The following is a 25,697-nucleotide window of genomic DNA, read 5'->3' on the forward strand; positions in this document are numbered from 1 at the left end:
TTGGCAACATTGACGTAAGCATTCGCCATCTCGTTCGGGTATACGCCGATGTCGTCTCTATAGTTCATTCTCACTCTACGCACCGCACGAGTACGGTGGTCCGGTCGCACCAGTTCGAACGTCTGTTTATAATTTTAGTATGGCAACTCCCGATCCAACTGAAAGCTTTGTGGTTTGTTTGACTTTGACAGTTGTCGATTTCATTTTCTGAACGTGACGCAAATGTCATTTGTAATCTGTCGTCGACAGAATTGACATCATCATACGCGCTACGAAATTATTATTTTTAAGTTTCGATTTTATAGTGTTTAAAGTGAATAAATGTGTGATAAACTTTAAAAAGAAATAAAATTGTAATCCATATTAAGAAGCTATCTGTGTTTGGTGTATAAATATAACTAAGAAACGTCCATATCCTGTTCAAAATTGAAACAAGGCCGACGGACAAGTTTGTTTTAACTTGGGAGGTAAGAATTTTGTTTTTCTGAAAAAAAAAAGTTAATTATTAAAATTATGCGACCTTTTGGATTATGAACTTTGAGCGATTTGTAGGAGTTTATATTTATAAAACTTTATCGATATATTTAATGTTTATAGATATATTCTTGTTTTCTAGATACATATTTTAATCTTTTATTTCAATAGTTTTGGATCAATTATTCCTAGTGATATCCTGTGCATATAGGGAAAAGTATGATAACAATTAAAATTTATAAGTTATCAAAGTTATCTCATTTAAATCAGTGATAATCAAATCAGTAATATTAGGTTTTTTTTACTTCTATTATGAAAAAGAAACAAATTAATTAGTATGAGTATTTTTAAATTATCGTACGAAAATAATTTAATTATTTGATGATGAAATCAGTATTGATATTGTTATGAAATGTAGTGAAATTTGTGAGTGTGTTTCTAATTATTAACTAACTAAGTACTTACTAATAGTTTTGCATTTAAAAGTAAATAGAAACATGGGATGAGAGCTGATTTGGATAATCAAAATATATATATATATATATATATATATATTTATATATATATATATATATATATATATATATATATATATATATATATATATAGTTTCTCTGTAAAATAAATTATCTTTCTTTATGAGCCTTGGCTTTTATTAATTAATCATATGAAATGATATCTGGCCATTTAATATTACGGCACTGAAACTTAACCACTCGCATAGTCATCATTAACAACATTATAAACTGATTGCTGGAGGAAATTAACAATTCCCTCTATTATATTAGACCCATAGAGATATCCCTACTCTATTATCATAGAAAGAAGTATCCTAAACTATAATCTTTCGACCAATAAAAAAATCAAGTTACGACACTAGAATATTTCAATGTAACAGATGACTAGCTATGTTACGGCTCACACAGTTTCGACACATAACAATAAGTTGCTTCATTGTGATACTGATCTTTTAAAACTTGATACTCTTTTACGATTTGTAATTCTTCACTGAAAGCTGTCTCAACTTAGATACGTTTATTTGTTAATCGCTATTGATGACTTATAGTAATAATGTATGTGTTTGTGTTACATGCTGATAAATTGATGTTATATTAATTATAGAAATTAAGACTTTCTGGACTATGTTAGTAAGCCTGATTGAAACCAGAAATTTCCTATAATTAGTCATTAAACATTTCCTATAGTTAGTCATTATACTTACTAGGTACTTTATTTTTGCACGCCTCATAAGCGAAGCGTTGAGGTGGGTACTACTGTCACTTCGCGTAAAACATCTGATTTTTCAAACTTAAAATGTCTTTATGTATCATACATTGCACTTGTAAGATAATACATACACACACATATTAAGAAAAAATACTATTTTTAACATTCATGATATTTTTGATGTCATTTTTGTTATTTAAACTAGTTAAAAAACAGTTTAAAAAAGTTCTGTCTTGGACGTCCGTGTGTCTGTATGTGCGGAGGATTTTCTTGTTAACACGATAGCGACCGAAATACTTTACTAATCGAGTCTTTTTTTTTCTCTTACGGTTGAGTATGCTCAGGAATAGAACCCTTTCATTTTTCAGGGTCTGATTCGATGTGGTTTAATTGTTATTAAATAAACAAAAATAATAATTAATAAATAATTATTAAAAAAAAAATTATGAGGCGTGCACTTTTGGATTTTCCTAATTATTTCTTAAATATTAGCATTTAATAGATTTTTTTAAGTCTTTATTTTTTAGAAGTATTTGTAAAACCAATATGTAAGCAATTATTCACCTAATTTGAAACAAAATGTAGGTTAAGCTCTGTATCTACCTTATTTATCTTAATCTCGTTAAAAAACAAATAGTTAATGTTGTTAACTACAATCGTGGGTAATTACTAATTAGTAATTATTATGTAGTGTCCACTGTATTTAGTTGAATGTTTAAATTGTAAAACTTGTACTATTTTAGCTTGTGTGAATAACTCAAACTAATTTTGCTACAGAAACTAACTAAATTCAAGTGTGTTAGAACACTAAAAACAATTTTAATATTCGTTTTAGACAAAAAAAGATTCTTTATTCATAAAACGCAGCAAAAAAAATTTTTTTAAGTGTGAGTGAGTGAAGTCCCGTGTCCCCGTAGTGGGGTAAGGGGCAGATGCATTATTCATACATCTGTTTCACTGATCGATTTTTCTTTAGGGACAAGTAGGTGATCAGCCTTCTGTGTCCTGCCAGACCGAGACATTTTTTTTTCTTCGTCTCCACCGGGAATCGAACCCAGGACCCCTCGGTTCTACGCTCACGCGTCAACCACTGTACCAAGGAGGCGGCGGTTTTTAAGTGTAGGGTAGAACTTATTCTTTTGTAAAATCGTGTAACCATAATGACGATCTCGAATCTTCCAATAAACACATTGCAACCAATAATTTAAAATCCAAAGCTATTATCTTCTCACACAATTATGACACACTCCCATAGCAAAACGAGTACAATTGAGTAATTAAATCTCAGTTAATTTCTACACATTCATATAATATGGGCTCGCGTTTCACCGACTTTCACGCAAAATGTATGATGTTATGTCGAGACGCAGGGCAGAACGTAACAGTTACCTATAATTGTGACCTTGGACTTCGAAAGGAAAGGTTCTAGTTATGAATCGGATTATTTTCCTCAGGATTGTTAAATAATATATCAGATATATTTATACGAAATTCATAAACTGTAACGTAACGAGAGTTCTAAATATTCTAAATAATTGTTTTTATAAGTGCATCGTCATTTCGTTGTGTATTTATAGAATGGACTATTTTCTATTTATTCTGTGTTTTAGATACTAAATTTACTCTTATTCCAGATTTTATAAGCTTTAAAATATGACTATTAAAAATTGAACTTCTGGATATCCGCCATATTACGTAACCATAGGTTTCAATTGCCCATTTAAACTTTTTCGGTCTCACAGCTTAGTCATCTCACAGAATTCTCACTAGAACAAAGCAAATCTTTCCTAAAACGATACAAAACAAAGTGCCGTTTGTTTAAACTTTGGCAACATTCTCTCGGCCCTTCCGCTTCCTACGTAAAATGGCGTAAACGTAAAACGACCCAACTTTGACACACCATTGTTCTGGTTACAATGGCATTGCATAACTATAACTTATATCATATTTAAGCACAAGACGGGATTAGGTTTCACTTACATCGGAGAGTGTGACATTTGTCAAACGACTTTAAAAAAGAGGTTTCATTTTACAATTTTGTGTTTGATACCTCAGAACTTTCGATTGGGTGAACCGATATTGATGAATCGTCTTTTATTTGAAAGCTTATTCGTTCGTAGTTCGTGTGGTTCGATTTAATGATCTAGTTCTGACAATTAGAAGACGCTTTCGTTTTTGATAAAAATAATAATTGGTATTTTTAACTTTTGGTATAATTCCGAATTGAGTAATGTATTGATAAATATTCTGCAGGTTACGTTCGCATCTGCTTTTCTTGTTTAATCAGCTGTTCTTGAAACTTTACGTCATGTAGGTAGGTAGTTTTACATTAACTTTGTGAGAAATAATCGTCGGTAAAAACACATAGGCACATGTAAAATCTAGTATATACAAGCTTAGTTATTTATTTAATGTTGTTGTATCCAATCGAAATATTACTACAATAAAAAGTACCTAACGATTTCGGTAATTGAATATGAAAATGAATAACAAGTTTGTTTTTAATGATTGAAGGCTCCATAAAAACCTACTTATCATTAAAATAAACATTTTCGTTCCACCAATGTACATATTAACTATTTGAATCACGTCATTCTTTAAGTGATATTAAACATAATTCATTGTCTATTATTTGCATGCAATTTCCTACGGATATGAAACATCACAAAGTTAGGTATCTACTTATGTACTTACTTAGGAAGGAGTTATTATTTCTTATTTATAGGTGTTATGAAATTCACTTATACCTATGTATATCTAAGTACATAAAGGTTTTTTATTTACTTCAACTACGTAGGTAGTAGGCAGCAGTGAATCCGTCATCCGATTAGCATAAATCTAAAACATCGAGCCTTGCCTAAAATTTGCATTACGAAGGTCATAAGAAATGTTATAATATTATGCTAAACATATAAATGTCAATAGAATTCATGCGAATCGTTCCGCTTGGACCGGTTTGTTACGTGAGCGAGCGCAGCCACGGCGCAAACTTGTTATGTTCCGCTTTGACAGCTGATTGGTTGAACTCTGCTCCAGATACGAGGTAGTATGGAAATTAGTATTGCGTATTGCGAAAGATCAGTGAATGAATGAATGAATAAATGAATGAATAAATACTTTATTTGCACCAGAAACAAAATAATAACAAAAAACACAGACAATAGAAAAACGTACAAAAAGGCGGCCTTATCGCTAATACAGCGATCTCTTCCAGGCAACCTTAGGTCAAGGATCATGAGAATCAATGTTTGATTTGTAATGCTTTATGAAGTGAAGATTCAGTAGAAAGCGCAGGGAATTTGTCGAAGGCAAATTTAATTGAGGAGGTAAAGGCTTAATAAGAAATTAATTCGTAAATCGTACGGCACAATTTCATTCATGAAATTTAAATGTACGACATTGACAGCATCGAAGATAGATTGTCTAGTCCACAAATATATTTTACTAAGTTAACAATTAACTTAATTCAACAATTATCCAAATTTTAGGTAACTGGTTACACTAACCTTTTTTTTTTTTAATGCCGTAACTAATGAATCCTTAAATCCTTTCGTTTTTTTTCTATAATAATAAGTGGATGTAGCATCTATTGCGTGATAAAGTATGATTATAAATACATAATATACAATTTATAACAAATAAACGAAACAGGAGGAAGTTACGCGATACCTACGTATACTACCACAAACCACAATTTATATAATAGTTTACAATGTAATGAGTGAAAACGAAAATCGAGACGATTAGGCACATTTAAATGGTAGCCACGCTCACAATCGAAAGTGCATAATTTTCTATGCCCGAAATATTTCTTGCGACGACCCGACGCGACGGTGAAAACAATTGCGCATTGAATATTTTGCTTATGATAACGTTGTCGTGTGTTGGAGACAATGGGTGTAATTTGAGCTTTTTATAATGTATAGTTATGATATATAGGGAATCTATTCGAAATTATGGTGCAGCAAAAGTGAAGGCTTGATTTTATTACCATTTCGGTCACATTCGATCAAACTCTCTGTGATAGCTACCATGTTGAAGATATTCATGAAATTGCTAAAAATGTCTTTCAGGGCTTTTTGTGAAGTTTAAAATTGAATTCATTTTCATAGAAATTGACCTCTGCATAAAATTACCATAAATATAGTAAATACCTACATACTATGTGCTTGTCTGATATAAGTATTCTTGAATTGTACGATACAATCAATCGTATTTGCGGTAATTGCTTAATTTAACAGTGATTTTAATTAAACAAGTTCTACCGTTAATGAATGCACTTAAAAAGCAATTTATTTATAAACAAACACTCAGAAAATCGTGTATTCAATATACTTGAAAATAATTGCCTTTAATAAAATACATAGCAAATAACTCAGAAAGTACACGTATCGAATGGCTAACCTTTTTGAAGTCGGTTAACATAACAACGTTACGCATTGTAACGGATCAATTAACCGCGGCAAGTTAAATGTCGGTTAGATATAACAGTTTAACAAATACAGTTTCTTTTTAACGCCAATTAAGAATATGGAGGTCGTGTATAGAACCTCTGTTTAACCAGAGTTCAAGAGAAGGCAGTAGTTATACTATTAGTTGATTAAGTAGTTAGTGAAGTTAGTGCTTCAGCTCGTAGATTCACTCGCATGGTAATCCTGTCACCTGTGACACAGATAAGATTATCTCTTTCTAGTTTATGCGGGAAAGAAAAATAAACATTAATCCATTTAATCTTCCAAGATTAGCGTTCATGATGGACATGGTAGAACTCATTCTAAAACTGGAGTTTAAGTTCCTAAATTATATTGTTATTTGTTATGTTAAAATTCGATGTGAGTAGTTATCTTCAATCATTAACAATTATTATTTCGGTAAGCATGATTTTCTTGGTAACATTCGTTTATAAATAAAAATTAATGCATTTTTAAATGTATCGATTAATATTGGTTAAACCAGTTTGGGTAATGTTTCAATTGTAATCACTGTTAGTTATTAACACTTGGTTAAGCAATAACAATCCATATTGAGTTATAGTATTCAATATTCATAAAAAAATCAACAATAAATCATACAATAAGCGCAATTTGGCTATGATATACATACACTATATACATACAATGCAAAATAGTTGAAAACCTACTCGGAGTGCAAGGTATAGTACTAGAAAATGAAATAAATCCCTGGCCATCAATGATGGATTGAAATTTGAAATAATGGAAAACTGTGGCGTTGTTCTGCGGTTGAAACGGCAGGACACAGCGAGTAAAATTTATAGATTTATTACTGTCTCATAAAGATGTCGTGCATAGTGATTGGATACGTGATCTTGATCTAATATCTGTTATTATGTTCGTGATTTATTTATCAATGACAGAATTTATACGCGATCCATTTTATTTATTTTCACCCTCGTAGTTATCAATTTGTGACCTATTTATTCCTAAATAACAATTATAAAAATCTACCTAGGTATTGAAAAAAATCAACCACTTCTAAAAGTTATTAAATATGTATGTATGTGTTATTAAAGCAAGCAAGCAGGCTTGAATACTGCAGATTGCAAGAAGGCTTGAATAATACAGATGCGTAATATTATGTAGGTATTATATTTTATGCATATTGTAATTAGTAAACTCCATTCATTGCCTTGAGCGTTCAACAAAATGCAATAACAATAAAATGTTTACAGTTATTGTAGATCGTTTGGAACTTTTCAATGAATAACTGTTTCTGTGAATGTACATTCGATTCGGTAATGATTACCTTGTATAAATAATAATTGTTTATTGTTTTTTCAAACCAACTATATTTTGGCTGTTGCTTTTCCTGGTTTTGTTCGTCTTTTAGCTGAGGGAAGAAAATTCAAAAAAATAGCAATAACACAAAATCATGATGAATTATTATGGATGCAAAAGTCTCTGTTAGTTTGTTTTTTACTTTATTAAATTCACGCAGACCAAAATACCATTCTTGTTACTGATTTTTATTCTTCATAATTATTAATTGTATCATTATAATTGATTCTTTTAATTAATCCATCTATACATTTTACAATATGTAAAATAATGCACATTTACAACGGGACTGCAACGGATTACAATGCAAGCGTTATCTAGTTCACACATTGTGATATGACCCGCATATTTGCGTATTCGATCGACATACATACAAGCTTTTATGCTGGCTTTACTCGATTACAATTGAATCTAGATTTAGTTAGAAAAGTTATTATAGAGGAAGGATTTTGTGTTCATTTTATTTATTCATTTCATATGTTTTAGGTAATTTAGCGCACATATCCTAGGTATTTATGTAAGAACATTTCGATCTAGTTTTTCCGCAGTAACATAAGCAAAATTAAAATATACTTACTTCAGTTTCTGTTATTAAATTCCTGATGAACATAATTTTTACTGATGTTCTTTATTTCGCTATATTTAAATGGCTCGATAGATTCTATGTATGTTATCGTTAAAAATGTGACTCGGTTAATGATTATTAACCTAATATTATAAATAATTAAGTCACTTCTCCTTTAATTACCTTGTAATTTGCGTAAACATACCCACACAGTGGTTACACGCATCAAGTTATTACATTGTCAATTTAATATGTAAAGGTCGTTGGTAACTGCCCTTGCCTAGACTGTGGTTAGCAGGTTAGTGTTACAGGCAGGTGGTGTTAAATTAAACGTTGTAAAGCCTTCAGGCATGGACGTATAAAAAAAGACGGACGCCGTATTACGAACAAAGAACGTGAAGCCACCGTAGTAAGCTAGCGATCGTGTAAAGACAATGAACACGCACACACTCTTACCATAGTAAGCTAGTCGGCCGCCATTACGTCGCGAACTACCGACTGATTAACTGCGTCACTGTTTCACTAAAAAATATTTAAAATGCCGTCTTGCGTGGTTAAATGGTGTCGCAACAGTACAATTTTAAATAACAAATCACAAGGGATTACATTCCACAGGGAACAAAGTTATTTCTTTTACGTTTTAATGACAAAATTATTACGGCAAAATTTATAGAAAAAAATACAGCCGCCATTGTCATCAGGACAGCTGTTGCCATGGCAACATGGCACACACACATGGATGTTTCACCGCCATTACTAGGCTTCACTCAATGTTTAGGCGATACTCAGTCCGTCTTTTTTTATACGTCCATGCCTTCAAGATTATAAATAAATATTACCTGGGGTACCTATGTGTCATCAACACTTGATATGTTTAAAAAAATAAGCCAAAGAAAGCGATGGCCAAACCTACATTCTTTCTAATAATTTCCTTTCCTACCTGATTGTTGTAGGTATAATAGTACCATTCAAAAATTGATATTAAACCGGGTCTCACATTTAATTTTAAACATTAAACGACACCTTAAAACTCAACTCGGCTCATGTGTCGGCACAACCAAAAACACAAGTTTGATATAATATAACCTTAACCACACGAAAGATGTCAATGCTGACACTATTGCATTTTACACTATCGTAACAGAATTATCACTAGATTAACATAAGTTTACCAACAAGATTAACCTTCACACTGCCAAGCTGGTCGTCGAGGTGGTTGGACCACGGGGGCTCTCATGCTTGACGGCATTGGTTGCCGGAAGCATATACATACGTTGTATGTTTTGGATAAGTTACAATGACTTGTGGTTCGTTGTATTGTGGACTTTCTTTAGCATTTTAAATTCTAGGTAGGTTGTTGGTGTGTAGATTCACTTAGGGTTTTGGCTGCTTGATGCTGTATATCTTGTAATTTTTTTTGGGATGATTACAATGGAATATGTACGGATAATTTTTGACGACGACATTTAAAAAAATCGCCTTAAAAGAAGTAAGAAGGTAATATTCAAGGTATATATTATAATAATGATATCTAACGTAGTATTCTGCTAGGTGTGTAACATTTAAATATGTGCATACATTAAACAAATGCCACATTGTAAATGCAAGCCGACAAGCACTTTCCTTTTACTTTTCAATGCTATCACTGTTCTTATTATATTCGTGAGTCTGAGCCGAATTATAGAGCGCTCATTAAATGTGCTGATAAAAGCAAAAGTATATATGACGTAGGCTCTCAATTCTTTATTCTATCTATAACTATCTGAACTAAATAGTATTAATATTATAAACCTGAAGTGTTTGTTTGCTTGAACGCGCTTATATGTGGAACTACGCACATATACAATTAAAAAAAATCACTATTAGATAGTCAATTTTTCGAGGAAAGCTATCGGCTAAGACATGTGCTAGGAGCAGACAGTAGGTACAGTCTAGTACAATTTCGCAGCTTAAACTTAACAATCAAGCGCCTACCTATAGCTTCTTTATTAAGCGGCTCCAATTTAGTAACTATGTAAAGTACAGTGTAACAGAAATGGTTTTATTGAAGGATAATAAAGCCAGTAGGTGCACACGATTCTATATAATCAAACGAACTACTCCGGACAGAGATTTCACCCCAATTTGTGTAATTGTTTCTGCGTGATTGAATAAAGAACGTTCAATCAAACGTACCGACTTTCACCTTTATAATATTGGGATGGATTATTATCGATTGATACATTTTTCTGTGTATATTTAAATTTTACGTGCCACACGGTATAGGGCAGAAAAATTAATATCCTAGAGGTATTGAAGTAACTTTAATATATTATTTAAGTCATGTACGCAGATATTCTGAAAAGCTTAGTTCGTCATTTCACGGCTATTAGATATACGCAGTTCTCTCATAATATATTTTTTGCCATTTGTGAATATCATGAATATTTTTGTAGATAATCTTGTTTAATTTTAAGCCTAAACCCTCATAACAACATCTAAGACCTTTCTTGTAGTGGAAATAGATTAATAATATGTTGAATAGTAGGTATGGTTTGTTATAAATATTTTTTTAAGCATTTGTCCAATATATTATTAAAATTCTCGTATCGTGGTTTTTGAAGTTAAACTGCTCCGAAATGGCTTGACCAAGGTTACCTATCTTTATCTCGAATTTTAATATTCCGAATATCATAATCCAGAAAACGTTTGGACATTTTTTCATAACACCGAATTTTAAAATTTCGAAGTTTTGTTTGCCATATAATCGCAACTCCGAATTTCATTTGCCCATTTCTTTATTTGTACGACGTTTTACAATCCAGACGAATGAATTCCAGACATACGAAATCTAAATGCACAAAATCCAGATGACCGTAATCCATATGCACGAAAGCCAGATTTTTAAAACACAAATTTTTGAAATACAGTTAATTGATATCCAGACAAACAATGCCCAGATTTTTGAAATTCAAATAAACGATATCCAGCGAAACGAAATCCTTCCAGGGGGTCGCAGCACGAACCTAACCTAACCTTCTGAATAGATTTTAACACTTTAACCTTTCTGTAATGGGCAAGTAAAACAATAGCGAGTCGGTTCTGGCACTCGCCGGCCGCTGCCGCGGCACGCTCGCTTCGCTCGCTCGGCTCGTGCATGGGGGGTCACAGTTCAAACCTAACCTAACCTACTGAGTCGAATTTGATGCTTAAACCTTTCTGCAATGGGCAAGTAAAACAATAGCGAGTCGGTTCTGGCACTCGCCGGCCGCTGCCGCGGCACGCTCGCTTCGCTCGCTCGGCTCGTGCATGGGGGGTCACAGTTCAAACCTAACCTAACCCACTGAGTCGAATTTGATACTTAAACCTTTCTGTAATAGGCAAGTAAAACAATAGCGAGTCAGTTCTAGCGTGGGGGTCGTAGTTCAAACCTAACCTACTGAGTCGACTTTGACACTAAAACCGGTCTGTAATGGACAAGTAAAACAATAAATTTACTTACTGACAATGTTTATTTTCAGTCGATAGTAATAGTATAATCACGATTGTATGGAAATCAAATAAAAAGATTATGAAAATCTGGCAATAGTTTATCTGTTATACGATTATATGGGAACCAAATAAAAAGATTATGAAAATTTGGCAATAGTTTATTTGGAAAATGGTACGATGGGAAACAAAAAAAAGTATTTTGAGAATCTGGTATAATGAGATCTGTATTATGAGAATACGGGAAACAAAAAAATACTTTTTAAAAATCTGGTTTTGGTGCATCTGGAAATTGATTCATCTGGGAAATTAAAAAAGGAATTTTAAAAATTTGTCATTCATTACATCTGTCTTTTAAAAGTTCTAACAACCGTTTTCGGGGTTTTAAGATTCGGGTAATAGAAATTCGAGTTTTTAATAGGTTACCCTTGACCAATCATGGAAATTTTTCATATCGGGTAGGTCTTTGAATCGGACAACATCCTATCTTCATACCCTGATTAGAGTAAGGCAGAACACCGTTTGCCGGGTCAGCTAGTAAACAATATATTTTAATGTGTTATTGTAATTTAAAAATTAGAAGAAGCAAGGACGTTATTATGACCCTCCAAACAAATATGTGTGAAGTGATGTGTAGACTGTAGGGGAACTGTATGGTACATGACCATAGACCGTCCTTTCGTCAGTCGACAGGTGGTCAGCGGTGCTCACCCCACGTGACGGTATCTGCCAAATGACGATGTGTTTTGGACGTTTTTGTGTACTTACTTTGTTATTGATGTTGATTAGTTCTAGAAGTTTCGATTGTGATGTTTGTTACCTATGTGTGAGAGTGGGATGTTGATTTATATGTGTTAATAGTGAGTTATAGCTAACTGTAAAAGAAATACTTTTTTTAATTACCTTATTAACACGTCGAGTTTTTTTATATGGTGGAATTGGTGAAGTATTAGTGAGTAGTTAGTAGTCTATACAAATATTATAAAGAGGAAAGGTTTGATTTTTTGTTTGTTTGTTTGTATGAATTGAATAGGCTCCGAAACTACTTGGCAGATTTGAAAAATTCTTTCACTGTTGGAAAGCTACATCATTTCTGAGTGACATAGGCTAGGTTTTATCCCGGAAATCCCACGGGAACGGGAACTATGCGGGTTTTTTTTTGAAAACGCGGGCGAAGCCGCAGGCGGATTGCTAGTATATTATATAATAGGATTGTATTAAAAGCGAGTAAGTGAATAGTAGAATTTTCACTAACACTTTCTAGACACCTACAGACGCTCTTTGTAAAATTAGTTTTAACTAGCTTCTGCCCGCGACTCCGTCCGCGCGTGGATGTCGGTCTTCGCATGGATGGTTTATTTCTCCATTTTGAGTAACTCTGACAATGACATCTTATAAATATCTATTGGACCCAAATACGGCTAGGCCTGTAATAATACGCAACGTGTGTTCGCGGTTCTACAGAACAACGTCTATGGATAAAACTGAAAAATTAAGATTAATTTTTTTTTACGTATTTTTCCAGGATAAAAAGTATCCTATTTTACGCCCAGGATAATAAGGTATAATTATACCAAGTTTCATCGAAATCGAACCGTTAGTTTTCACGTGATGTCTTCACATACAGACAGACAGACAGACAGACAAAAAATTTTTTAATCACATATTTGGGTTTGGTATCGATCCAGTAACAACCCCTGCTATTTATTTTTTCAATATTTTCAATGTACAGAATTGACCCTTCTACAGATTTATTATATGTATAGATAAATGTTTACGTCTGCTTATGTACGTAAACATGATGACGGTATTTTAATTTCTGAGGAATAACTAGTAGGTACTAATTTATAAATAAAGATCACAATTTTCGTAATAAGAAGTTAGTTTTTCGTAATACGAAGGTCAGATTGCGCTTTATTCTTTAAATACTTCCGGTGTAAGGAAACTTTTGTTATTTGTAAACAGAATCGTGTAATGTTCCTGTCTGAATATGCTAAAGATATCTATTATTAGTTATTACTCTTACTTATATTTAATTCGGCTGAAATTACCTATTGTAATAAATTTGCTTATGTATTTCGTTAATAATGCATTCAATAGAATGATTTTCATTTCTGTATGCCACCTTAAATTAAACAGTAAGTGTGAATAATATTTGTTACGGAATTCATTGTTGTTTTTAAATATTTGTATCTTTATACATTATGTAACACAGGTATATTTATGTACTGAAGTATAACTACTTAGTCACGATTTTTTTTATTTGCAACAATAAACTATTATAACATAGTGTTATACATATCGCACGTTATAAAATCTCAGCTCATTCAAAACCCGTCTACACGACCAGACTAACCTATTTCACAACCAACCAGATTCAATAAGCATGTTCAAATCGGTACATTACACACGTACATGCAGTGCTAAATAAAACATGAGAGGTGAAATCTATGATGAAACAAGACAACCTAGAAAGATAGATAGCAAGATAGATACGTAGATAGACCGGTCGGTCTTCCTATACGAGGAATGTCGGGCGCCGGCTACAAGCGACCCATTGATATGTAGGCTGATTGAATAACTTAGACTTAGTCATAACTTAGGGAAAATGTGAGTGCACATACTCGTATAATGTTGTTGGCAGATAAGGAATTATTTATTTTTTCTTTTTTAAGTAGGTAACTAATTTACTAAGTAACTTGCCCCGGCTACGTAACGGCCCGTTGTTCCAAACTACAAACCTTAGCACCTTAAGTCAACCCGTTATGAAACTCACTCGATAAAAAACTTACTGATAAATTCTTTGGGAATTTTAACCGATTCACTACGGCCAGATTCACTCGTATATTTCAATTATTGGCTCCCCATACCCGCGAATATAACGTTTTTGACCTCTCAAAATTAGTTTATTAGGTGTGAAAACGGAATAGACGAACAGTTACTTTCGACGTAATTGTAATGTTAGGTTGCATTTGTTTTAAATAATTGTTAGATAATAATCTATGTTGAATTGTTTAACTTTTAAAACTCATAATAATTTATGTATGAATGTCATCATAAAGGGCAATTGAATTATTATAATATTATACGTGATTACTTGTAAGTTATAGGTCTCATATCTTATTTTAATTCATTCGGTTATAAATGTAGAATTGCATGTTATGATAGTTGTGTGAAGATAGGTTAATGTTTTAATGTAAACATAATTTCTAGAAATTAAACTCACAATATTCATGATAAACATTTAATTAATACCACTTTTAATAGTTAATAATTAATTGTCTAACATACCGATAGTGGAAATGCTATAAAAATATTCTTACCAATGCATGGCAAATACCATTGCATTGTAATAATTTAATTTCCTATACTTCGTGATAAGCGAATAACTATAGTAGAAAACTTTCTCCACAATGTTCAAGTTCAAACCGTTTAAACGAGTTCTCGGTTCGTTCGCAATTCGCATCAATTTACATATCATCAGCGACTTGACACATGACATTCGCATTGTTTCAGCTTTTCCATCAATCTCACCGTGGGAGATCATAGGAAAGCTCTGTTATGACAGACAATGGCCGTTTCACTGTCTCCCACGCTCGATTAGAAGATTCGCGTGAGGACAAGTGACGCAACGCCATCTAGCGGCCGCTGAGTGAACTGCGATAAGCGGGTTCGAGTCTGGGCAAGATGAAGCTCAACCTGTTTAAGCGGTCGATGATTTTCGCGACGTTCTTCGGCTCGTGCCTGTGCATAGCGCTGATTGTAGCGTCGCTGGGCACGCAGCACTGGGTGGACGCGACGGCAAGACGGCTTTCAAACCCCACAGAGTCGATGGGCAGGATAAGCTTCGGCCTGTTTGAAGGCCACAAGGAGTTGGATTTCGGATACAGATCGCGGAATGTTGATTTCAGTAGTGAGTATATTTCTTTTATTTACTTACATTCTTTATTAATTAGTAATATGTGTTGTTGTCTCAGTGTGGTTATATGTATGTTATTCCTTAACCATGTTATCCATTTTCAAATACAGAACTTTTCGTCTAAGAGTATTTGATACTGATTGTATCACTTGTTGTTTTCTAATAGCTCAGTAATTAAGTACCGTTTCATGCGATCAATTGTCTACTTATCTATTTGCCTCATATTCTACCTGTCTATCCAAATATTCGCGCAGTATTTGTACGATTAGTCTATTTAAATCTTATCTATTTGCCTCATAATCCGCACATCTGTCTATATATTCACGCAGCGTTTGTACACTTTCCAGTAAAGTCGGGCACGCACCCCGCGCGGCGCTGGGCGTGGTGCGGCGCGGCGGCGCAGCTGGCGGTCGCGCTGGCGGCGAGCGGCGGCGCGTGCGTGCTGGCCGCGCTCGGCTCGGCCGCGCGCGCGCGCTGCTCGCCCAAGCCGCTGCTCGTGTGCAACTGCGCCACTGGTGAGTGTCCTCCCCCCCCCACACACACATACACATACATATACATAGACACGTACATACACTCACACACGTATACGTACATTCACACACGTATACATATAGATGCGCAAGCAGGCACGCACACACACACACGTTTCTTTTCAAATGCGTTATTAGTGGTGAAAAACTTAAAATCATATTTATACTAATTATACCTGTACTTATCACACCACATGTCTGACGAATCAGTACGCCCGTGATCACGCTCGCTGTAAAGTGTTTGAACGTTAAATAATCTAAATCGAATCGAAATCGCGTTAAATATCCATAATACACGCGTAAAACATGTAAAATTAAACACATGAGAATACTATACTTGTAAGTAGGTAGATGTTCGGAATAATAGAAATAGAAAAAAATACACGCCGCGTATCGTTTAGTAATATGTACATCTATTACATTAACTCGTAACCCGTTGATAATAAACGGTATAAATTAAGGAATTGTATTCAATAGAAAGTGTAGCGACCTTCCCACGGGCCACGGAGCGGCGAATATTACGTGCTTTCATTTTACACTAATTAATTATCTCAAGCGGCTATTATAATGTCACAGTTTCATTTAGCGACTTTGTTTATGTAATTGTTACTTTTTTGAGGAAAAAAAATTCTAATTGTAATATCTAAATATCGCATAAAAAGACTAGTGTCCTACATACAAATAAATTACACTGGACTTTATTATTTGCTACTCTTAACGGAAACAAATGACTACTCAATAATACATTGTAGTGTGCTTAAATATGTAACAAAAAAATACTATTCGTGGTTTTAGTAGATTTCTGAAAATGGCAAATGAAAAATTATAAAACGTTTTATTCAATTCTATTATGGCATAAATTTTCGTTATATTCTCAAACAAACACAAAACACTTTAAATATTAAAAAAATAACAATAAAACGAAAATCTTAACTCTACGGGCTTTTATCCGATTTAATATAAAAACTCAATGTGGTATTCGTAACGTTCGGCTGCAGGTTATTCACAAGTATTTCGCCCAGTTCTCGTCCAAAAGCGTCGCTATAGAATTTTCTTGTATGAAGCTGGTAGTACTCGCAGACCATTTCGAAGAAATTCATAAGGTGGCCGTAGTCTGTAAAGAAGACATAGCTATGACTCATTTAAGACGGCACGGCAACGTCGCTGACTCGCTGGCCAACATATCCAAGGCTTTGGTACTAACTGATTTGGTGACGGTTCGGCAACGTCGCCAAATTGGACATTTACGTAGGTGGCGACGCGACGTTGCCGTGGCATTGTGAGGCGGATCTCTGAGGGTAATTGTTGATGAAAAATAATGATAGAAGTGTGAAAAAAGGATAGTATAATAATTATTTGTTACGGTTTAAATCTATATTTAAAACTAAGTATATGTATTTATCCATAGAGCGCAACCGATCTAGCATAGGTGCGGATAAAGAATTATAAAAAATTAATGCAATATTAATTTGCCCTGAAGAAAACCAAGGCCTTTATCAACATCATCAGCCCATATAAGTTCCCACTGCTGGGACACGGGCCTCCTATGAGGCTACAGGCCATAATCCACCACGCTGGCCAAGTGCGGGTTGGCGGATGACACATGTCGTCGAACTTTTGATTCTTCGACATGTCGGTTTCCTCACGATGTTTTCCTTCACCGTTCGAGCAGTGGTGATGTACAACATGCGCAGATAAATTGAAAAATCAATTTATTTCCTGCCCGCTCGCCCGGTCTCGAACCCCGGACTTATCGATTCGAAGTCCGAGGTCTCACCACTGAGCCACCACTGCTCTAGCCCATTTTTGGCCTTTATCTGAAATCCAAAATTAAAATACTAAAAAAATATAAATTCACCGTCAACCGGGCCGAACATTTCGCTGCACTCTTGCCGCAGAACACCGCATATCGAGTCGTAGTAATTCTCTTTGTAGCATATCTTCTCTGGTCTGCAACCGAACGAACATGAATGCACATAACGAATTATTATATACAAAAAAAATATACCGGCTCAATTAGATCCTTTTTTTTGCAGTCGGTTAAAAATATAATTAAGAAAAAAAAATAAAACTAAATATTCTCACTTATATCTTCAGGATCGACAACATTTAAAGACTTTACAGTTTTCAGTTCAATATACTAAGCAAACACTGTTGATCAACTACTTAACTAATATTTAGCATGAATACTAGCTAGTTCTTTACCTGATAATCTCCCAGCAAGTGAGCAGCTCTTTGCCACAAGACGAAATGTTCATAGTCCCGCGGTGAATGTAGTCGAATGTGAAGTTGTGGTACGGCTTATAGGGGATGGAGAACCCGTTCGCGTCGTTTGCTTTTACATCTAAAATGTACATTCAATACATTGTTTTATAAGCAACTAGACTAAAAAACGCACAAAATTGTCTGAAACGAAACTCTGCGTCTTATTACTGCATCGAAATATGTTGCTAGTTTTAATGCATGTTTATGTTGCATTTTATCTACACAACGCGCGCCGCTCGGACATTTTGACGAGCTTTTGATAAGCGATTGTCTAGTAATTGATTGAATGATTATTATTTATAACATTAGAATTAAATAAATCAATCCTATAACCTGATACACTACTAAAATAAGAAATTTTATTGATTAAAATTTTAGTAAAGATACACGCCCACTTGTATACACTAGTAGTTTGCTTATAATACGTTTATTTTCTCATAGATGGCGCTTAATTTAAAATTTGGTTTAAATTGACTTATTCCAAGGAAGTTTCCAAGCAATAGTTGTTTCGAATGAATTACATAACAAATTACAATAATACGTTAAGAATAACCAGCGTATACTTACAGCAAACGGTGTTTATTATAACAAGAAAAATAAACAAGAAACCCTTCATGTTCTCAAGTTATCAGTAAATGCAATGAAGGTGTTTTAGAAACGCCATTGAAGTGATAATAGCCTAGTTTTAATTACCGTTTGTTAATTATTATAGGAAAGTTAATTAGTAGATATTGATGAAGTTGCGACGTAATTCAATCAGATATGAATTAATACTAGTAGTACTAGTTTTTTTATAACCGGGTAAAGGTAAACGGACTAAAAAGCTTTATATTATGTACACTAAAACGTGAAAGTATTTTTTATGGAATCAGGACAATCTATCTACTTATCAATTCTTCAAGAACGTCCGTTTTAAATTGTATTAGTGAATATTATCTATAATAGTAGCCAATATTATAAATATGTATTATTAAATTGAATATGTTTGTTTCCACAAATATGAAATAATGTTGCGGGTAGTTTTAAACAAAACATTTGTTCTTACAACACATATTCCAACACATATTCCAACACATATTCCAATGCTGTTCTGCCTGGGCGCAATGCCTGTGTTATTTAATAAATTGTTTTCCTCTAAAAATGTTGCGGGTAGTTAAAAAAATATTTGTTTTAACATTACCATTATAATTTATTTCAGTGCTATTCTGCCTAGGCGCGATGTCAGTGTGGCTGACGGAGTTCTTCCTGCGACTGCAGCACAACGTCATGTCGGAGGAGGACCTCGCCAACAAGTGGTCCTCCGACATGACCGCAGAGCTCGGGATCTCTTTTTGGTAAGATTACATTTTAAATAAAATATTATTATAGTTTTACAAATGTAAAGGGGGGCTAAAAAAACCCATTTGATCACGACCTTGCCTTCTTGTCAGCTGTGATGGAGAAAAATACCAACTAAATAATGTTTTAACGCTCATTTTGCTCCGGATTCGTTTTTACTTGATTATTTTTTATTCCTCTTTAAAATAAGATTTAATATTTTTTATATTTATTTTGCAGGCTAGTAGTAGCGGCATGTATAGCGGCGTTCATAAACAACGTGTGTATTTTGAGTGCAATGGCGGACACACCCGCACGTGACGCGGCGCCCGCGCTCGAGGAGAAGCTCAACGGCGCCATCATGCTGTATTAACCCTTATTGCTATAGCAAGACGCAAATTGAGTGGCAGTACTGGCGTGATCATGCTATAATAGACTTTGTTGGTATAGCAAGAGGGTCGCATGTCGAGTGGCAGTAGTATCGCGATGGTTGACCCGTTATCATGCTATAATAGATCTTATTGCTATAGCAAGAGGGTCGCAAATCAAATAGTAGCAACGTGCCTAGTGTCGTTCGTCAATGACGTCACGCATACGCTGTCATGCTATATTAGACCTTATTGCTTTACTGAAAAGGTCGCATGTCGAGTGGCAATAGTAGCGCCGTATATATTGGCGTTCGTCAAAGACGTCACGTTTACGCTATCATGCTGTATTAGACCGTATTGCATAGTGGAAAGGTTGCAAATTGAATAGAAACGTGCATAGCGGAGTTCCTCGATGATGTTTCACGCGCGCGCACGATATCGTGCTGTATTAGACCTTATTACTATGGTGATTAGGTTAAGTTTCGAGTGTAAAAGTTGTTAGTGACTTGGACTTTATTGTTTTGTTGTGGTTGAGTTGCGAGTTTAGAAGTTGTTGGATTAGATGATGGTTAATTGGACTTTATTGCTATGGGGAGTGGATTGAATTTCAATTAACGCATGACACGTGATTTAATATTGATGCCTGTGAATTTTGGACTTTATTTCTGTGGCAATTCGGTTGAATTTCAAGTGTTATAATGGGTAGTGGATGAACTGGATAGTGTTGAATTGGACCTTATGTATACAGTAGTTGAGTTCAGTTTTCGTTACGAACCACACTGTATTAATTTATAAATATTTTTGCACGATCACGGTATTAACGTTAATTTAGTATTTTCTTGTGTTCTATGTTTTTTGGTATTGAAGATTTTTAACTTGGAATAAATGAAAGAATGATAAGTTCTGTGTTATATCCGTGAAAAGTTTTTATTTCTAAATGTTTGGTACTTCTGATAAAGTTATTCTATGGAATTATTGACATGACAATGATTCTTAAAATATATGTTTTAAATTAAAAAAAATTAGGGCAATGTTTTTGTCAAGCGCCTAAATAGTTTTGGCATATCACATAGCGTCCTTGCGAACTTAATATTTTTAATTAATTTTATATTGATAAGTATTTTAACAGTAAAAGGCTGACTCATATTAAGATCTGTAAATCCGTCCATTTAAATATCTTACATATTTGTATTTTTGTAAGTAAGTAATTGCTTTACACTTTATTACGTAATCTTTGCCTTATATCAAACATGAGTGATAATATTTTTAAAATGTTAATACGTAGTTACTAGATATTTCAATATATATTTACAGTATTATAAATGGATACGTAAACTTAATCACTATGGAATTAAAGGAAAAGCCCAGAACCTCTTAGCGTCATACCTGCATGATAGGATACAGACTGTAGTTGTTAATGGAGAACGTTCTAGCGGTGCGTCAATTAACATTGGTGTTCCACAGGGGTCAATTTTAGGTCCCTTCCTGTTCTTGGTATATATCAATGATCTTCCCTATTATTTGCAGGATAGGTGTGAAATAGTTCTGTTTGCAGATGATACCTCATTAATTTTTAATGTGGATAGGCATGACCCAAATGTTGACGAAGTGAACAGTGCTCTTTTACACATATCTGAATGGTTTACTGCCAATAATTTATTATTAAATGCCAAAAAAACCACTTGTGTTGAATTTTTACTTCCTAATGTAAAAAAGTTGAACAGAGGTATTACCTTGAATGGGGAGGTATTGCATCCTACTGAGTCTACTGTATTTCTAGGGTTAACATTGGACGAGAAACTACAGTGGGGAGCCCATGTCAACACCGCTGCAGGTAAGCTCAGTTCTGCTGCATATGCAGTCCGAAAAATAAGGCATCTCACCGATGAAGATACGGCTAGATTGGTTTATTTCAGCTACTTTCATAGCATTATGTCCTATGGAATTCTACTGTGGGGCAGGGCTGCAGATATCGAAACTATATTTATATTACAGAAAAGAGCCGTTCGCTCTATATATAATTTACGTGCTCGGGACTCACTAAGAGATCATTTTAAGAATACTGGTATCCTTACTGTACCATCACAGTATATATTTAATAATATTTTGCATGTACACAAAAGCTCTGACTTACACACAAGAGTAGGAGATAGACACGATTATGGCACAAGGAACAGGAATAGAATTGAAATGCCATTTTTCCGATTAGCTAAAGTTAAAAATTCATTTATGGGTCAAGGTATACGCTTATACAATAGAATTCCTCACAATATTAAAGAGTTTAGTAGTTCTAAATTTAAAACTTACATAAAAAATGTACTAGTTCAGAGAGCGTACTACAGTATTCAGGAATATATGGATGATAAAGACCCATGGAGGGTTGTCGCGTAAAAACCACAGGACAGTTCTTTGGCATATTATGTAGTTAGATATAAGTTACATATTATGTAAATTTATTGACATTATTTTAAAAGAGCAACTATGGAGTTTCTTGCCGATTCTTCTCCATAGATACTGCTTTCCGAATCGGTGGTAAATGTTAAAAATACTATGTAATGACGATTCGAAAGTGCTACTAAATAGTAGTCTAATTGAATAAATGAATGTTTGAGTTTGAGTTTGAGTTTGATATATTATGCGATTTTTAATAATGATGGCTTGAAATTGTATTTTTTTATGAAGCTATTTATTTGCTATTATTCAGTTTCCTAAATGTGGTAAATTTTTGTTAGGAACAGTATTTAGGATTTTTGCAAATTCTGAGAAATTTATCGCTTTTTAAATGCAATATAATATTATATACTTGCCAGACGTAAAAATTATACGTAATTAAACTTTGTACCATCGATATAAATTTTCTCGAATACTTCGAAAACAAGCCTAAAAAATATATTTTCACAAAATCACTGTACAGACAATTAATATGAAATACGTATTTACTGTAATATTTTGAACTTAATAATGTCAATAATATTATAAGTAAAAAGATGTAGATAGACCAACACAACATTCGATCTTCACACTGCACACTAACGCACGATTAGACGTCAAAGTGAGATGGCATGATTCTACTATCGTGAGCGAAAGAGACAACTGAATTCTGGCTATTTAGCTCCTTTTTACTTATAATATTATTAAATAATTGAATTTAGTCATAGGACGTATCTAGCTCAAAGTTAAGTTCTATTGTATTAGTGCCATTAGGATAAGTTTCTGTAATTACTTGCTTTTAGTTGCTAATTTATATTGTATACTTTATATTTTGTAACATTGTGGAAATAAATACAAATTTGATTTATTTTGTGTTTTATTTTGTCTCATTGAATAAGAAATATGATCACCTAATGTTTTATCGGAAATAATCTATCAAGGACTGCGCAGAAATTTTCTGTTATAAACGAAATCTGATGCTAAAATTACTTTTATTGATAAATATGTAAATATGTACACGTATAAAAAATTATACGAATTAGGTACAGAATTAAAACAGCATTTACTATGCCAAATAATAAACATCATTCTGGAATTTGAAATACTAGTTATAATTAGCTGTCCTGGCAAACGTTGTTCTGCCTTTATCTTATCACATAAGGGCATGAAGAATAGATGTTGTCAGATTCACAGACCTACCCGATATGAACACACAGAAATGAATTTCAACTTACTTTGTGATACGAGATTTATAGAGATCAAAAAAATGTCCATGGTTCGATTGAATAACTAGTAATTGAAAACCGTGAATGAGTAAATTAATGACTAGGTAGTCATTACTCAAATTTTTCATCTAAATAATTTATCGTGACCTATTTTTGTAGAAATGTACAGTACCTTTACCTCGACCCTCGACCGATGCCTTTTTAATCTTCAAAACGTATCGTAAGCAGAAAAGCAGGAAAGCAACTTTGCTCTACAAATATCTAAAACCCTAAAGCTTACCCTACTTAAACCCCGTATAATAAATACAATATTAAAATCTGTCCCAGTTTCCATTTAAATAATTCCGCTTGGTCAAAGCAACTAACAACAAAAGCTATTTGATTTGCTAATAATAGTTTACCTCAAGTTGTGATGAAAAATTGTTAGAATTTATGCCGACCATTAGCATATTGCCTACTCTGGAACCCTTTATAATGCTTTGAACAAAATACATTTGCGGTATTATTAAAAGAGTTTAGTAAATGTTTTTAGGTAAAATAAACACATTTTTTTCGTTTGAACATCTTTATTGTATACTAGCGTTCCGCCCCGGCTTCGCCCGTGGTACATATTTCGCAATTAAAGGTAGCCTATGTTCTTTCTCAGGGTTTAAAGATTATCTGTGCCAAATTTCATCAAAATCGGTCCAGTAGTTTATGCGTGAAAACCATACATACAAACCTTTCCTCTTTATAATATTAGTATTGATGAAAATTGTATGACAACCATTCCGTATACAAAATTACTTAAATCTAGTGGTATAATAATAAATGTATTATGTGAAATGGTCCGGATGTAACTTATAGGAAGTATATTGGCTATCGACTTTATATTAGTTACCTACTACCTAGGTACCTACTTCTATTAATTCCCCATCAATATCTAAACTTGACAACATATATTATAAAATATTATATTTTATTTATTCTAATAAACCGCGTTTTATACATTTTTGTGTACGAAATATTAAATTGTTCAACTTGTACAATAATTGCAAAGTATTCGCTTCAAATAAAGCGAGTTCATTCAGAACCTTGAGCTAAATTTCGCATAATTATAAGCCTTTTGTAAAAAATGAAACTGAACTAGGCTTCTGTAAGCGCTCTTCTGGTTGTTTGTGATTGTTGGATTCCGTGATACTTATGGTAGCCCACGGCTTTTCTCGGCTTGACTATACAAAGCGTTTTGAGTTTTTTGACGAATTCTTCATATTCAAATTCTTTGTTGAAAATTTTATTTCACGAAGTAATCATAATATTATGTACTTATTGCTATTTAAATTAATATGTTTTTCTTTCATTTCAATACTAAGGTACCTTATATAATTAACCGAAGTACCTATCATTGCAATTTGTAAGGCGGGATATACGAGAGATAATGAAACATTTTTTTTTAATAATTTATCTCATATCTGTGACCGAATGATCAACGAATCAAATATTCTATTAGTAGGTACCTAATATTAGTTGATTTATTATATCTAGTATAGAGGTCCGCGCCGCAGTCCAAAAGCCCAGCGGCGGCGCGCCGGGTGCGGCACCCGGCGCGGCGCGGCGTCGCCGGCGTGGGCTAGTTATTTTTAAAGTTATTAGGGGGTGGGTGGGCAGTAGAAAAATCTCTCTTTAAGTTTAATAAAAAAAATATTTTTATTAAAATCAAGTATCTTAACTATTTAGTGATGAACATTATAATCAGAGGCGGCTCGCCCTAAGGAGCGCTGGTGCAGTGAACTCCCATAAATAATTATAATAAAATCATACTCCTTAATTTCATTATTAATATTAATTATTACTATTTAAAATCAATCGTAATCGTAAAAAACTACTGTCAATACCAATGAATATTACACTGGGGTAGAAGCCTTTGAAAATAATGAAAAGATAAAAAAAATCGCAGTCGGATGAAACCCATTAGAAAAGGAGGGGAATATGATAAAAATGTAAGGAAAAATAAATTACGGTCAATCCGAGTTCGGGAAGCGGGAGGAGGGAGCTTTTAAGAGAAAAAAATGGTTTCTCTCGATTTCCGACAAAACTACAAGTCCTATAGAAAAAAGTTCAATGGCAAAGT

General features: G+C 33.7%; 2 protein-coding genes across 4 annotated transcripts; one reads left to right on the plus strand and one right to left on the minus strand.

The window, feature by feature from the left end:
• Positions 1-213: 213 nt before the first annotated feature.
• On the plus strand, positions 214-20,468 carry LOC149898075 (uncharacterized). Of its 3 annotated transcripts, none has more exons than XM_090115402.1 (5): positions 214-467; positions 15,046-15,442; positions 15,796-15,963; positions 19,445-19,580; positions 19,804-20,468. In XM_090115402.1, the coding sequence occupies exons 2-5, from the start codon at positions 15,217-15,219 to the stop codon at positions 19,934-19,936; spliced, it is 663 nt and encodes a 220-aa protein (XP_089971528.1). In that variant the 5' UTR covers positions 214-467; positions 15,046-15,216; the 3' UTR covers positions 19,937-20,468. The 3 variants fall into 3 exon arrangements, with proteins under 3 accessions (XP_089971528.1, XP_089971529.1, XP_089971530.1); XM_090115403.1 differs by lacking the exon at positions 214-467 and adding an exon at positions 12,336-12,481; XM_090115404.1 differs by lacking the exon at positions 214-467 and adding an exon at positions 12,367-12,389.
• On the minus strand, positions 16,087-19,255 carry LOC149898076 (uncharacterized). Its single transcript, XM_090115405.1, has 3 exons — positions 18,187-19,255; positions 17,840-17,931; positions 16,087-17,095 (listed from the first exon to the last, which is right to left on the minus strand). Exons 1-3 carry the CDS (start codon positions 18,336-18,338, stop codon positions 16,917-16,919), a joined length of 423 nt encoding a protein of 140 aa, XP_089971531.1. The 5' UTR covers positions 18,339-19,255; the 3' UTR covers positions 16,087-16,916.
• Positions 20,469-25,697: the final 5,229 nt, after the last annotated feature.

This window comes from Colias eurytheme, chromosome 23 (assembly GCF_061535395.1).
Source record: "Colias eurytheme isolate Ceu_HAF_F1 chromosome 23, ilColEury1 Martin Lab GWU primary, whole genome shotgun sequence".
Taxonomy (NCBI): domain Eukaryota; kingdom Metazoa; phylum Arthropoda; class Insecta; order Lepidoptera; family Pieridae; genus Colias; species Colias eurytheme.

Excerpts from the sequence above, each read along its gene's own strand:
- LOC149898076 (XM_090115405.1), bottom strand. The coding sequence starts at position 18,338 with ATGTACATTTTAGATGTAAAAGCAAACGACGCGAACGGGTTCTCCATC. Across the intron at positions 17,932-18,186 it reads ACTTGCTGGGAGATTATCAG|ACCAGAGAAGATATGCTACA; the intron begins GTAAAGAACTAG and ends GTTCGGTTGCAG. Across the intron at positions 17,096-17,839 it reads AATGTTCGGCCCGGTTGACG|ACTACGGCCACCTTATGAAT; the intron begins GTGAATTTATAT and ends TCTTCTTTACAG.
- LOC149898075 (XM_090115402.1), top strand. The coding sequence starts at position 15,217 with ATGAAGCTCAACCTGTTTAAGCGGTCGATGATTTTCGCGACGTTCTTC. Across the intron at positions 15,443-15,795 it reads GCGGAATGTTGATTTCAGTA|TAAAGTCGGGCACGCACCCC; the intron begins GTGAGTATATTT and ends TACACTTTCCAG. Across the intron at positions 15,964-19,444 it reads CGTGTGCAACTGCGCCACTG|TGCTATTCTGCCTAGGCGCG; the intron begins GTGAGTGTCCTC and ends AATTTATTTCAG.